Below are 16217 nucleotides of genomic sequence, written 5' to 3' on the forward strand. Positions count from 1 at the left end.
TCAACCCTGTTAAAATCCCTGGAGTGTTCTTCCTTATTCAATAAGCTGGGAGTTTAACAAGTTGAAATTCAGTGAATTGCTGGAGTGTAGGTGGGAGAGACAGATGGCATTGAAGTGTGAGAGCTGGACCTTGGACTTTTACAGTTCCAACATTAATTAAAAGGGAGTCTAAGTGAAATGTAAAGAGAAACCCTTATCTGGTGTGCGATCAGAACAACGCCTGAGTTTATCACATCAAATCATCACATCTCTAAGCTCTCACAATTATTGAGTTAACATCAGTGCTTTGTTTTTTTTTTCAATATTTTTTTTCCCCCTGACCAATCTAATTGTGCATGTTTGGGTGAAATAGGAGGCCATGATCCAGTCTTATTTATTTCCCTTCACCACTAAACAAATGACATTGTAATTTATGTTTTTTCTGCTAAGAATATTTTGTACAGCTGTGCTAAAAATGGCCATTTGCAAGAACAATTCAGCATGACCATTAGGAAATTAAGGCCCATTAGGATCGGCCGGGGGACTAAAAACATCACCAAGTCAGCAAGAAAGCCCATTTAAACTGTTCAATCACGCCACTTAAACATGTGACATGAAACAAACCATGAAGAAAAAGTCGAAAGGTTTTAGGAATGTACAAACAGTATCACAGATGGATAAAGGCTACTGTATGAGCACTGAAGGAATGAATCCTAAAACCTGGAAATGAGTTTGCGTTTTTGCATCGTCACAAAAGCCAAGAGGATTTTTTTTTCAGTAAAATATCTGAAATTATGTATGTAGATTGTACACCACAAAGTTTTATTCTATGACATAAAATATATCAGTAATACCCTGCTCGTGATTTTTGTAAGCTTTTTCGTGTTTTGTAAAAGATGGTTGCTAACAAGAAGCTAAATAGATCTAAAGAGGTTGACATTAAACGTCATCATGTTGAACAGAAGAACTCATCCACTACAGCGTTGAGGTGTTTATACACACTCTCTCACAAACTTTTTTTTAGATAGATAGATAGATAGATAGATAGATAGATAGATAGATAGATAGATAGATAGATAGATAGATAGATAGAAATAGACTGTTGTTGTTCACAGATTTTATTTTATTTTATTTTATTTTATTTTATTTTATTTTATTTTATTTTATTTTATTTTAGTGCAGTAATACAAAAGATGATAGAAAAATCCTAATGTTTGTTTTTGTTGAGGAAACCAGGTGCTACTTCCAGGCAGGCCCACAAACCACTTCATCTCTGCAGCTCTCTATTGACTGATGTTGTTGCAAATATGTCTGTATTGAATAAGGCATTGTAGCAGTTGAATAGATTTCACTTTATATTTTTAAGGAACACAATGTAGCATGGTGAGCTAATTGTCAATTTTCAGCATACAGCCATACGCAATGACTCGGCATGTTCATGGCATCTGGCTGTATGTTAAATGTCTGACTGTATAAAACAATTCTTGGGCATCCGATGGTGCAGTTCAGCCTGGAAATCAAACGCAAGCAGGGGAAATCAAAACATGATTGATTTTTACCTCTTAATTAGGTAGGTGTCCTAACTAATAGGTTAGCCAATTTCGCTGTATCTACCAAGAGATTAAACAGAAGCCGAAAAAAATCCTGGCCACAATTTATTAATGGAAAGAGACTTACTAAATTACTTTCAGAGATTAAACACACCATGCCCAATAACTCTATTAAATAAAATGAAGTTCAATTACTGACGTGTAATTTTTTTCTTTTTCTCAGAAGTCTTCTATCCTTTTCCTCAAGCCTCTGAGGCCTTTCAGGTTTCTCTTGTGGGAACTTTTTAGATGAGGATAAAGACAGCACTGAACCTCATTAATGACGGCCTGGCATTTTCCTAATTGGCATTACAATTAGATTAGACTGGATTTTCAGTCTGGCTCTAAAACAATACTCTGGTCAATAACTGCTGGGTTTTTTTACTAGTTGGGATTAGGTATGTGTTTTCCTGTTTTGTTTGTTTTTTTTTCCAAACGCATTAAATAATAATAACGGTATGAGAGCGAGATCTCCAGCCAAAGCTTTACAAACCAGAAGCCACAGTTCATTAGTGATTACAGCAAGAGTCGTAGACGTAAAAAAAAAAATAGCTAATTATGCGGGGCTTTATTCTCTCCATGAGCTCCTGTTCATTCATGACTAAATAAAAAGGTCTAAGAGGAGGAGGAGGAGGAGGAGAAAAGCAGCTTTTCCGCTTTTTACTTATTTATATATATATATATATATATTTTTTTTTTGCGAGACATATTCAGCATGTTCCATCCTGCTTCAGTGTGTCAAAGTCGATAAACCCCCATCACGCGTCCACTGGGGGCTAATTTTAGACGAGGCCATTCAAACAGCCTTGCCACCATGAGTTAGCTCACAAACCACACATATCCACAGGTAGCCTTGGCAGTAAATGGACGGTCATTTGGAAAAGGTCCGAGATCGATGGCCCACGCTGTTCTTGCTCGATGAGCATTAGCCTCCTTTTGTGACCGAGAGCTGCTCACTCACAGATTCGTTGATTACTTTGTTGTGGTAAATCAGCCCAGTGGAGATGCCCTGAGCTGTGAAAATCTAATACGACTTGCTAATCCTCAAAAAAAAAAGTGTTCTCCCCAAACCTCTTTGATTACTTTGCTATTTCTCAGTGCTTTTAAGGTCCTGCATACAATTTAGCCACAAATCTAACAGACAGGCTATTTCTGTAACTTATATAATCCTGCATTTCTGAAATGATTTCTTTCTTTTATAATATCCGAACTCGAGAAGTGATTTAGCATAATGTGTTTCCTTTTTTCGAGAAAATGAGCCACACACTACATATCTGATGTAGATATGCGCTCATTAAAACCATGTTGTTGGTGTTGAATATTTTTCAGAGAACAAGGACTATGATGCATATTTGTCCTACACTAAAGTGGAGCCAGAACAGTGGAGCCAGGAGACCCGAGAGGAGGAACGCTTTGCCCTGGAGATTCTTCCAGATATTCTGGAGAAACATTATGGGTATAAACTCTTCATCCCAGACAGGGATTTGATTCCTACTGGAAGTAAGTTCAGCTGGACAAAGCACGCTGTTCTGTGTGTATTCCTCAGTGTGTGTATGTGTGTGTGTCTGTGTGTACAGCAGTCTAGTGTATGAAAATGCTGGAAAACGTTACAAAAAACCTTTGAGTTTGGAAAAATTGACCAATATAAATACATAAGGTTGCATACTTGTGTACTATTTTATCCAACAAGTACACTTCAAGCACACTTACTCAACCAAGTGTGGAATGTTGTTCACATTACTTCATGCACTCAACATTCAGCACTCGCAGCTTTGCTCACATAGCGAAAGAGGGGCAGGGCAGTAAGATGGCGGACAAGTCTACGGTGGACAAAAAATCAAATGTCTTTAAAATTGCATGACTTATTTTTCACCATTTTAAGAATTCACTCTATTCTGCTAACAATTCAGTTTAGTTAAATATATGAATGTTCTATTTGAGACTGTAGACCCCTCTAACTCTCATACACTAGACACAGGGACACAGCTATCGACATCTTTAAGAAAATGTAGTTTTTATTAAGGTTCAATCAGATTCTGTGCTTAACGACTGTCCAAAAAGTCCATCATGCCTCTTCGCTGTTGCATCATCGTCATCATCATCATCAAAACAGAGAAGAGCACGTAGCTGCTCTGTACTGATGCCATCGTGAACAGCAGAATAGAAATGACATTGAGGCTCATCTTTTAAAGCTCTGAGTGACTTTTACCCCAGGCAATGAAACGGAGGCTGCGGTAGATTCAGTTAGAAACGTAGAGAGAGCCCTTCATCGGAATTAGAATGACGCTTTAAAACTTTCACTAATCAGACTCTAAAATGAGGTTGAAAGATATTATATGGTGCAAACATATGTGCACCCAGACCATCACAGACACATGTTTCTTCCACCAGCCAGACAGCTACACAGTTTATAGATTGTCTTGTGTGCTGTAGCTTTATCATTTCCCTTCACTGGAACTCAAAGCACAGAGCTCCATCATGAAAACACGCTGCTTCAAAGTTGGACTAGAAGACTCAAGCATCCTGCACTGAGCCCTGACCTGGACTCAACCCTATGAAACACCTCTGAGATGAACTTAAACCCCAGTCCTCCTCATCACAACCTCAGTGTCTGATCTCATCAATGCTCTCATTAATGCTCTAAAGTTGAATGAACACACATTCCCACAGACAGACTAAATCTGGATTACAATTCATATCATATCTATCCACATAAAAGTCAGCATCTTTTCGAGACTGCTACATGTGTGTGTTTTGTGTATATGTATGTACACTACTGTGTGTATTGCATGTTTCACGTGATTGATTATGTGTATCGTATGTGCTCGTCTCTTGTCCTCTCCCAAACGTCTCTCATTTCAATTCATTTTATTCCATGATTCACGTATATTGTGTTGTGCAGTCGTACACTGACGTCGTTCGTTTGTCCCCAAACCTCATTTCAAATCCTCGCACGAGTGTGTTATATAAACGAACACTTGGCGAACCTCGTTGCTAGAGGACCTCATTAGAATTTTGTCATTCTTCCATGGCATTACCTGCTTTCATTACTGCCAGTCAGCAAACAACATTAAAATGCTTCTGCGCATCCATGTCCGTGTCTGTCAGGGTGTCTGGCTTTGGAAATAAAACTAATACATACATAAAACTAAACATTGACAGTGAAAAAGATGGCGTACCTGCTGAAGGTACTGGAGGTTTTCATTTGACATACATGTTACTTTGTGATGTTTTCATATTGTGCTGTTTTTTTTTTCAACTTTTCACTGTTACCGTGTGTGTGCACGTGTGCGTCTGTGTGTGTGTGTGTGCGTGTGTGTGTGTATTTGACCTCTGGTGGGACTGTTGGCTTTTAATGTGGGATGAACACACAGGGTTAAGAAAGCTCAATCTGACACCAGGATCCACACCAAATTATACTTTTTTTTTTTAATTAATAAATTAATTAATAAGTTTTTAAGCCACAGGATCACTGCTTCAGATTCATCATCATCATATTCCAAATATGATCTATTTTATTTCAGTCTTGAATGCCAGTATACAACAGACATGTCATACTTTTCATAAAAATAGAATAAAATTTTTTATTTAAAAATAAAATAAAAATAGTTGCAATAAAAGGAAAAATAAAATTTCCTGTCTAAGCAAAGGAATATATATATATGTATAATACAACTGCTCAAAAAAATTGAAGGAACATTTTTTAATGAGACTATAGCATCAAGTTAATTAAACTCCTGGGATATTGATCTGGTCAGTTAAATACTGTAGCAGAGGGGGTTGTTAATCAGTTTCAGCTGATTTAGTGTAACAATAAGATGACCCCCAAAACAGGAATGGATTTACAGGTGGAGGCCACATTTTTTCCCAATTTTTTCCCTATCTTTTCTGACTGTTTTTTACTAGTTTTACATTTGGCTAGGGTCAGTGTCACTGCTGGTAGCATGAGGCGACACCTGGACCCTACAGAGGTTGCACAGGCAGTCCAACTTCTCCAGGATGGTACATCAATATGTGCCATTGCCAGAAGGTTTGCTGTGTCTCCCAGCACAGTCTCAAGAGCAGGTTCACCCTGAGCACATGTGACAGACATGAAAGGGTCTGGAGAAACCATGGAGAATGTTATGCTGCCTGTAACATCATTCAGCATGACCAGTTTGGTGGTGGTTCAGTGGCATATCCATAGAGGGATGCACAGACCTCTGCAGGCTAGACAATGGCATCCTGACTGCCATTAGGTATTGGGATGAAATCCTTGGACCTATTGTCAGACCCTACGCTGGTGCAGTGGGGCCTGGGTTCCTCCTGGTGCACGACAATGCCCAGCCTCATGTGGCGAGAGTATGCAGGCAGTTCCTGGAGGATGAAGAAATTGATACCATTGAATGGCCCCCATGCTAGCCTGACCTAAATCCAATAAAACACCTCTGGGACATTATGTTTCAGTCCATCCAATGCCGCCAGGTTGCACCTCAGACAACTCGGTGATGCCCTGGTCCAGATCTGAAAGGAAATACACCAGGACACCATCTGTCATCTCATTAGGAGCATGCCCTGATGTTGTTAGGCATGCATACAAGCATGTGGGTGCCATACACACTATTGAGTACCTTTTTGAGTTGCTGCAATGAAATTTTAGCAAAATGGACTAGCCTGCTGCATCATTTTTTCACATTGATTTCTGGGGTCTTTGAATTCAGCCCTCTGTAGGTTGATAATTTTCATTTCCATCAATGTGGCATCCTTTCATTTCTAACACAATCCATATCAGTATAGATATCCAACCTGATATTTTTCCCATTGAGATCTGATGTGTTTTCAAAGCCTTTAATTTTTTTTGAGCAGTGTATATAGATAGATAGATAGATAGATAGATAGATAGATAGATAGATAGATAGATAGATAGATAGATAGATAGATAGATAGATAGATAGATAGAGATATATAGTAGAATAGTATGATGATTGTGAACATCTGCGTTCATTTCCTTTGTTATTGAGTCAATAGATCGCACTACTGTGTACTATAGAAATAAATACTATAGACTACACATTACTATAATCTTATACTTTACTGGGGTAAAAACTCTGAAGCCAGAATGAGGCGCAAGCATGCTCGAACAATCAGCAGCTAAATTATTGGCACCCTCTGTAAAGATGCCTTCAAAATGCTTTTATTATTTATTTATTTATTTTTATATTCTGCTTTTTTTTGTGGCTGATTATTATATAAGGTTCTATAAAGAAATTAAAATCCTGTCAGTCAGATTTTAGAAATAAGGTAATCCAGTTACAGTGAGAACTTAAGAGGATGTGGTTCAATTCAGTTTAGTTTTATACATTGTGTAATTGTGTTTTAAGTTTTAATCAGTTTGATTATGTGGAATTGATCTACAGTACTCTTTCATGTAAATTCAATGTATTTTATAGAACACTGGAGTAGCATTTAGCATCATTTAGATACGAAATCCTACCATTTAATACACTGGAACCTTGGCAAATGAATTCATTTGTTCTGAAGACGAAAAATTTGCATTGTGAAACTAATCTTCTCATAAGAAATAATGCAAATGCAGATAATCCATTCCAGACACCCAGAAATATTACCAATGTTACCAATATGAAGATGCTTACAAAGAACTGCCCCAAGCCAAGCATTTCATGTCAAGGATCCTCACAGGAAGTCATGCCACTTAAGGCAAAAATTCGTAAGGAAGGGCATTCATATGCCGAGGTTCCACTCGGGCATACTCTACCAGTGAAAATATTTTTAGTCTCATGTCTGTCTTCATCTCTCTCTGTGTCTATTGAGCTGGCTTAATCGTGTAAACTTTTCCTCCAACAAGCACAAAAAAAACTGCTACAGACTTTGTTAGCCCTGCAGTGCAGAGTCCCATATTAAACTGGGAAAGACTGGGTTGTTTTTTTATTATTATTTTATTTTTTATTTTAACAAAAGCAAATCATCAGGGCCGAAAGAAAACAGCTGCTGCTAGTTCCTTTTCTTGTTTTCTTGTGGACGTCCCTGCTCTGTTGCTGTGATAAGTTGCTGCTTCCTGAGTCTTTTGATCACACTTTGAATCTTGAAATTATTTATGTTTAGGTTTCACCAATGATCATTTCCAGGATGACACAAGGCTCCTTAGAGGTACAGCTTTCACCACTTCTGTCAGCAGTTGTAGTCTGCACATTTATTTATCCTTATTTATTTATTTTTTGGACATGGATGGATGGATGGCTCAGCGTTTAGTCTAAATCGAGGGACCAAGGTCTGGCGCAGCGCTAGCTCAAGGGCCGAGGCGATAAATCTGATACGAGACGCTCAGACGCTTCTCAGGGGCTTACTTCTGTAATGTCAGCTCACTTTTAGTAAACCTGCTATCAGACGAGGCCCAGACGCTGAGGATGTACGCGCACAGTGTGGGGGAGTTCATACAGAGAAACAGAGACGGACAGAAAAAGAGTTGTAGAGAGAGACAGACGGCTAGACAGCTAGACAGTCATAAGTTAAAACTGTCCATTTTTTTTTATCATATAAACATTTTGATCTTCTCGTGTCTTTAAACTGGTGATGACTAAATCCCACATAAACCCACACACTCTTCCTGCAGCTCAGCCCACAGAGGCGGTTAAGCGTCTTTGTTTTGTTAGTCATTTCAAACTCGAGAGCGGCGTACAGATTTGACTTTTTTCATTTAAGAGCGTTCTTGTTGTTTCTGATTAAACCGCAATCGAGTTCTCGAGATGAGCTAAGCTATTAAATCAGTGTAGGAATAGCAGAGTGTTGAAAAACGGCTCTTAGAGAATGCCTGTGCTTCTGGTTTGTGTCGTGTCTCCATTCTGTTTGTGTTTGTCTTGTTCTGTGTAACTTCAGTGTCTCACATTTTAAGTTATTTATTAAACTCTGATTATAGATTGTAAAAGCTTTTTAAATGATTATTGCTGTCTGTTTAACTTGTATTAGATGTATTAGATACTTATTTCTTTCTCATGTCCATCTGTCTCTCTCTTCTGTCTCTCTCTCTCTCTCTCTCTCAGCCTACATTGAAGACGTAGCGCGCTGTGTGGATCAGAGCAGACGTCTGATAATCGTGATGACCCCGAGCTACGTGGTGCGTCGCGGTTGGAGCATCTTCGAGCTGGAGACACGTCTGCGTAGCATGCTGGCCAGCGGCGAGATCAAGGTGATCCTGATTGAATGTGCCGAGCTGCGCGACACCATCAACTACCAGGAAGTGGAGGCACTCAAGCACACCATCAAGCTGCTGACCGTAATTCGCTGGCCCGGGCCAGAGGGCAGCAAGCTTGAGAGCAAGTTCTGGAAGCGGCTGCGCTACGAGATGCCATTTAAGCGGCGTGAGCGCGCACTCTCGCACGAGCTTTCACACGAGCTCTCGCATGAGCAGGCGCTGGATGCCGGCGAGCTGCAGAGCGTTTCGGCTCTCTCGATGGCGGCGGCTGCCTCTACGGCCGTGGCCACCGCGCGACCCGAGCTGCGCTCTACCTTCCGTAACAGCAGCTGCCACGCGCCACTCGGACAGAAACACTACTACCGCAGCTACGGGTATGACGTGCCACCGCTGCCCACGCTGGGCACTCACCATACCTACTGCAACATCCCCATGACTCTGCTGAACGGACAGCGCACACAGGGCAAAGCACAGCGCACCGAGCAGCAGCAGCAGCAGCTGGAGGAGCAGCACGCTAACAACGCTATGCTGCCGCTGCTACCGCGTGAGACCAGCATCTCCAGCGTCATCTGGTGACGTCGAGCCGCGACGGAAAACGGACCGTTTTTTTTTTTTTAGTCTTTAAATCCTTGTTTGTTGACACCTTTCCTAGTAACGTAAGCGATAAGAAAAAAAAAGAAAAACGGATCGTATCGACTGCTGTTGCTGCTGCTGAACTCACTTTCACACGCAGGAACAAAATGAGGAGTGAGAACACTGGCCGAGGTGATAAGGTGTGAGGTCGATAAAAACAGAGAAAGCTGCTGCGTTTCAGACCGACCCACACACACACACACACACACACACACACACACTCTTAAGGAATACAGGGTCTTGTACATATATTTCAGATTTCTTTGTAGCATTGGTATTTCTTTCAGTTCCTTCAGGTTTTTTTTTTTTTTACTACATTTCAGTTTCTTTTTATCATCCAAATGTTTTGTATCTTATTTTTATTATATATTTTTTCTTGACTAGAGATCTGTAAGGTATCATTTTTTTTGCATTTTTTCTGCAGTTTGGAAGAATATCCTTTAAATTTTTTTTATTATTATTTTATATGTGTGTGTGTGTGTTTTGGGATTTGTGAGTTGTGACGTTTGAGACAACATGGTTTGTTCTGTTGTTTTTTATTTGTTTGTTTGTTTTGTTTTTTTCGGTTGATGGTTGAACAGTTGGGTATCTCCGTTTTTTTAGAGACTCATGAACAAAACTCGAATTATGCAAAAAGTGCAGAAGCCTGGGAGCTAATTTTCTTCCTGAACAAACGACCAAGCAGAAGACACGAGAGAGGAAGCAAAAATGCCTCAACATGACGATCTAGTGTCTCTGTTCTCTCTCTCTCTCTCTCTCTCTCTCTCTCCCTCGCTCTCTCTCTCTCATGAATTATTAATACTTTCTATCAAAAGGAAAAACCAACAGCTTTGCTGTTTAGCTTGATAGTAAAAAAAACATTCACCATTTAAAAAAATCTGTATATTATTTTAAAAGAAAGAAGTATATTTTTATAACAAAAAAAAGAATTTGCTTGGAAAGACATAGTCACATTTCATTCAACTAATCAGAAGTGTGGAGTGATTTGTTTGCATAAAGACCTACCTTTAACTTGAACAAAAAAAAAAACAGTGAACGTATTTTTTATTTTTTTTTGTCTTAAATCAGGGACGGGTGAAGGGGAAAGAGGTGAAGAAAAGATTCGATTTGTATTTTAATTTTTTTTTTTAATTCCCACACGGCGACAGTGTCAATTTTGAGTGTCATAGCAACTAGATATGTATTCAGTTTAAAATAAAAAAATATCTATAATTATATATTTACAGAATATTTCCCATTATCATCATCATCATCATCATCATCATCAAACTTCTTTTCCTTTTAATCGCCGTTTCAGTGCCTCCTCCCTGCACACTCATTTCCTACTCTACCTGGTTTGTCCTGGAGCTTTCACTTCCTGTCATGACATCACTTCCTCTTTGTGCCTCATCTTTTCAGTATTGGAGCAGAAGCTGAAGCAGGTCCTGAGCTCTGAGGTAAGAAACGTTGAAGGTGTGGATTCTCTCAGGAGCAACTCGAATGTTTACTTCCAATCGATGTCCATTTCAAGATTTATTCCAAAACTAAACCTTTACTTTTTATTTGATTTTTTTGTATAGCACTTTTAATAAGTCGCAAAGCAGCTTTACAGAACTAGAAACATTCAGGATATAAAATTAGACATCTTCAATGTATCTTAAATGAGTAAGTCAGAGGCGACAGTGATGAGGAGAAACTCCTTGAGATGATGTGATGATGAAACCTTGAGAGGCTCGAAAGGGAACCTCATCCTCATCCTCACCAGAGAGTGTGATTAGAAATCCATTATTTTTTCCCTTCTGTAACTCTACACTATATACTCAAAAATTGTGACAGAAAGCATCTTCCAGGTTTTGTGTAGTTCCAGAAATTTGGACTAAAATAACTCATTCCCTCCTTCATTCCTCCATCTCGCTCGGTTCATTTTCACCTCAGAGTTTCTTCGTTACAGTAAATCCTCGGCTTCACACGTTTTCGAGGTGCACCAAGCCTTAGGGTTGATCAGAGATCCAGCTGTTCACTTCCACATCCAGTGTCATTTACAGATGAAATGCACAGCTGGACTTTAAAGCAGCAGCCAAACTAAACTCTGTAGCACAGGGAGTCAGTCGCGCTTGAGCTCGGTGTCAGGACCGGGGGTTTTCACACTGCAGTCTGAATCTGAGTGTGATGTTCTGCTGCCCAGAGCAGCCTTAATTCTTCATCCTCCTTCATAACAAACCCTTCAAAAACACAACCATGTCAACTCAGAGTATAGATTTTATTTGCTGCTATTATGCACAATGAGGCATCTCATCAATTCTCTTCTCTTCTCTTCTCTTCTCTTCTCTTCTCTTCTCTTCTCTTCTCTTCTCTTCTCTTCTCTTCTCTTCTCTTCTCTTCTCTTCTCTTCTCTTCTCTTCTCTTCTCCTCTTCTCTTCTCTTCTCTTCTCTGATTCTCCTTATCACTCATGTTACACGTGTCATGATGTCATTAAAACACACGTGCAGGTTTTTACTTCCTGAACGAGTGCAGACCCGAGTTCTAGCTGCATTCACGTTCACAGGAATCTCGGCACCGTTCCAGTGCGACGGAACTCACACCACCTCCTACAGGAAGTCTCGGGGTCGGTACCATGGTGCACTTCCTGGTCCATGTAACAGCTTCCACATTACCAATTTTTCACATTTTGTTTCAGACTAAACCGCCGGTGTGAAAACCTGTTCAGCGTTTCTGTCAGCATGTGCAGCGCAGCGGAATTCCAGAAAAAGTGATTGATATATATATATATATATATATATATATATATATATATATATATATATATATATATATATATATATATTTTTTTTTTAAATATGTATTTATTTATTTTTTTTAAACAGACGTGATCATTCCCAGGTTACGACGGAGAATCACATCATTTCATCTCTGGTCATCATGCAGTATTTGTTCCTCACACAGTTGTGCTAAAAAAAATGCTGACTAGAACAAACGATATGCAAAAATGATGTCAAGTAGAGAACGAGAGAACGGAGAGGAAACAGGGTTGTCTCAATTTACTGCTCATCAAATAAACTTCTGAATTTTCTTTCATTTTTCTTTCTTTTTTCTTTCTTTTTTTTTTTTTTTGAATGACTCTATTAAACACTTCACTATTACCATGTGTTTCTTGTGGGTGTTATATGCTGGAGGTCCTGCTCTGATAAATCTGATAAAGTCACACCAACTGTCCAAGTCAGAGGTATATTGAGGAATTTCCTGATTATTTGGAATTAAAGTGATTATTAGATTAAGACATTTAAAGCACAGATTTATTTCTGACATACTCATAACTCTGCAAGACCCGAAAGACACTGGAGATTTAATTTTTTGTTCTTTTTTTTATTCAGCACCTGCAATGTTAAAAAGAAAATTCTTATTATTATTATTTATTTATTTATTTATTTATTTATTTATTTATTTATTTATTTATTTTTATTTATTTATTTATTTATTTTATTTTTTTTTTTTTTTTATGAGCTCTCCTGGTATGTTAATTCTGCAAAAATGATCAACTTGCATCAGTATTTAGTTGAAAAATTGATAAATGATCAGCTCAGGGTTTTTTTCGGCTGCAAATGCGAACGGATGTGTTGAGTTTTTGCCTCAATTTGTGTGAAACGGTTTCGGAAAATCTGTTCCATCTAGCAGCAGTGTGTAAAATCGACAGAAGGAAAGGCACACACACACATACACACACACACACACACACACACATACACACAGCATTCTAGTTTCTGCAGAGAGAAAAAAGGAAGGAAGGTATGTTGACTGTTATCCTACACTGCAGCTATTGGCCTGTTACCATGAGAACTACACTGCACTCGGTCCTGATGAGATGCTCGTCTTTTCTGGAATGATTTGGGAAGAAACCCTCTGAAAATCTGTGGTGCTGCAGGAGGAGCAGAGAATAGCACAAGAACACAAAAGAATAGAAAATGCTATTGTTAAATAAAGAAAGGTGAATGCACACACACACACACACACACACACACAATGGATCTATTGCATACACACAAGGAATGAATTGAGTGCACACAGACTCTCTTACACACTACACAAACACACACACACACTCATACATTCACAAACATAAACACACTGGACCAAGTGCACACAGACTCTCTTACACACATGCACACATTGCACAGTGGATTGAGTGCACACACACACACACACACACACACAAGGATGCAGCATACAGACACACAGATACACACACAGGGATACAGCACACACAGATCTCTGCTTTATCAGGTCAGCTTGGTCCAGTTCTGACCGAGGGGCAAGTGTTCATTTCAGGACTAATTATGATAATTGTGTTTAGAGGCCAGAGCCAGTCAATGGCTGGAGAGTGTAAAGCCGAGTGCGGCTCTGTAAATGCCCCAGCCAAGTGCGCCTCTGTTAATGCCCCAGCCAAGTGTGGCTCTGTTAACGCCCCAGGCGAGTACAGCTCGGTTTACGCCCCAGCCGAGTACGGCTCGGTTTATGCCCCAGCCGAGTGCGTCTCGGTTAATGCCCCAGCAGAGTGTGGCTCGGTTAATGCCCCAGCCGTGTGTGGCTCGGTTAATGCCCCAGCAGAGTGTGGCTCGGTTAATGCCCCAGCCGTGTGTGGCTCGGTTAATGCCCCAGCAGAGTGTGGCTCGATTAATGCCCCAGCTGTGTGTGGCTCGGTTAATGCCCCAGCCATGTGTGGCTCGGTTAATGCCCCAGCCGTGTGTGGCTCGGTTAATGCCCCAGCCGAGTGAGACAAATTAGGCTGCACTCAGTAGTTTAGGTGCTGGACAGGCAACACTGACACTCTCTCTCTCTCTCTCTCACTCTCACTCTGTATCTCTCTCTCCATCTCTCTCACATACTCTCTCACTCTTTTACTCTATCCCTCCCTCTTACTCCTCTCTCTCTAGCTCTTTCTCTCATCAGAGCCAATAACTCAGCTCTGCTGTAAAATCGGGTTCTGCAATCGATAGGACTTTTCATTCTGATCTGCTTCTTCTTCTTCAGCCACTGAATCCTATACCCAACACACACACACACACACACACTCACACACACACTCAACGAGGCACATGGGAGTGAGTATACACTGCAGATAAGTGTTCTTCAGTGAATTCCTGTCCTCCTCAGGTCTCCCTTTACCCATCTTTTCCCAATTAAGGATTTTTATTGGACGTGAAATATGTGACACTTTATATTTACAGGATGTCCTTTTTGTCACATTCTGCGGTCAGTGGTGACAGCTGTGGTCACCTGATGCACTGTAAATCACTTCCCACCAAACCGGCTGCTCTGATCGGGTCGGAAGGCAAAATGAATTCGATGGAAAGAAAAAAACAATGTTAGTTTATTTATTGACTCCAGTCTCATATTCAACATACTGTACTCACATTAGGTTCATGTTTATTGTCATGTGCAAGAAGACCGCATGATGGCTGTGTACTGCTACACACACACACACACACACACACACAGACTTTCTCTAGCTCTAGTTGAGGATAAAGGTTGAAGTTTATTAAGAGGATGCAGTTAAAACACACACACACACACTGCACTCAGCTGACTGGTTATACACGCAGCTCAGGCATCTCCTGGAAAAATAGAAAAAACTGGTTAGGGTAAAAAAAAAAAAAAAACTCTAACACACCAGATGTTTTCATTTAGCATAAAGCAAACGCCATCTGGCTGTGAGAAGTCAGCCTCGCCTCTCCAGCTAAAATACCACTCGCTTCATTAAAGAGGCACACGGTGAAGCCAGCCTCCAGACAGCCAGCAGAAGTGCCAACAACTTCATCACATTAAGCACCGCTCCTCAGAAGGCAGTGTGTGTAAGTATGTGTGCGTGTGTGTGTGTGTGTGTGTGTGTGTGTGTGTGTGTGTGTGTACACTACCCATGCTTTCTATAAAGAATGGTACAGTTATTCATTTCCCTTTAGTTATTGAGGTAAAGTTTATACTGCTCTGTAATATATGTATATTAATGTGTGTGTGTGTGTGTTTTAACTGCATCCTCTTAATGAACTCCAACCTTTATCCTAAACTAGAGATGTAGAGAGTATGTGTGTACTTATTCTTGTGTGTGTGTGTGTGTGTGTGTGTACATACATATGCTTTCTAGAAAGAACAATACAATTATTTTACTTCATTTCCTTTTAGTTACTAAGGTAAAGTTTACAATGTAGTCTGTATTTCTATTAGAGTGTGTGTGTGTGTGTGTTTTCTAGAAAGAACAATGCAGTTATTTCTTCTTCAGTTCCTTTTAGTTATATTGCGGTAAAGTTACACAGTGGTCTGCAGATCTTAGTGTGTGTGTGTGTGTGTGTGTGTGTGTGTGTGTGTGTGTTTATACACCACATATGCTTTCGAGAAAGAACAATACAGTTACTTTTCCTCATTTTCATTTGGCTACTGAGGTAAAGTTACATTGTGGTATGTAGATCTGTATTAGTGTGTGTGTGTGTGTGTGTGTGGAGACTATTCTAACATGTAACAGGTCTCATTACCTCTCTGTGAAGTCTGATTGTAAAGATGGTCAGGTTACAGTAAAGTAAAGCAGTGGAAAGCCTAATTAACCCACATGCCGTCCTGATGTAACAGGTTTATGAGCAAAATGCTGGAGCATTATCTAACGGGGAATAAATTATCCACTGCCTGAAACAAGCATACATCAATTATCAAATACATCTAAGCAAAAGCATCATGCATAAGACATCAGAGGAGTCGTGCTTTAAGGAAGAGTTTTTTTTTTTTTTCTCTCTGTGGAACAGTGCCATCTGTTGGCACTCTAGCTGTGTGGAGGAAACATCTGCTGTGTTACCTGACAGGATTC

At 39.8% G+C, this 16217-nt stretch overlaps 1 protein-coding gene across 5 annotated transcripts in view; it reads left to right on the forward strand.

Annotated features, from left to right (window-relative positions):
• Window positions 1–12113, forward strand: part of il1rapl1b (interleukin 1 receptor accessory protein-like 1b) — a 309636-nt gene extending 297523 nt beyond the window's left edge. For 3 of the 5 annotated variants that reach the window (XM_058382346.1, XM_058382342.1, XM_058382343.1), the window contains 3 exons: window positions 2898–3068; window positions 7671–7715; window positions 8606–12113. In XM_058382346.1, coding sequence (XP_058238329.1) covers window positions 2898–3068; window positions 7671–7715; window positions 8606–9333 — 944 coding nt within the window. In that variant the 3' untranslated portion in view covers window positions 9334–12113. The remainder of the gene's footprint in view (window positions 1–2897; window positions 3069–7670; window positions 7716–8605) is intronic. The other 2 variants (XM_058382344.1, XM_058382345.1) reach the window with 1 other exon arrangement.
• The last annotated feature ends 4104 nt before the right edge of the window (window positions 12114–16217 follow it).

This window comes from Hemibagrus wyckioides, linkage group LG27 (genome assembly GCF_019097595.1).
Source record: "Hemibagrus wyckioides isolate EC202008001 linkage group LG27, SWU_Hwy_1.0, whole genome shotgun sequence".
NCBI classification, from domain to species: domain Eukaryota; kingdom Metazoa; phylum Chordata; class Actinopteri; order Siluriformes; family Bagridae; genus Hemibagrus; species Hemibagrus wyckioides.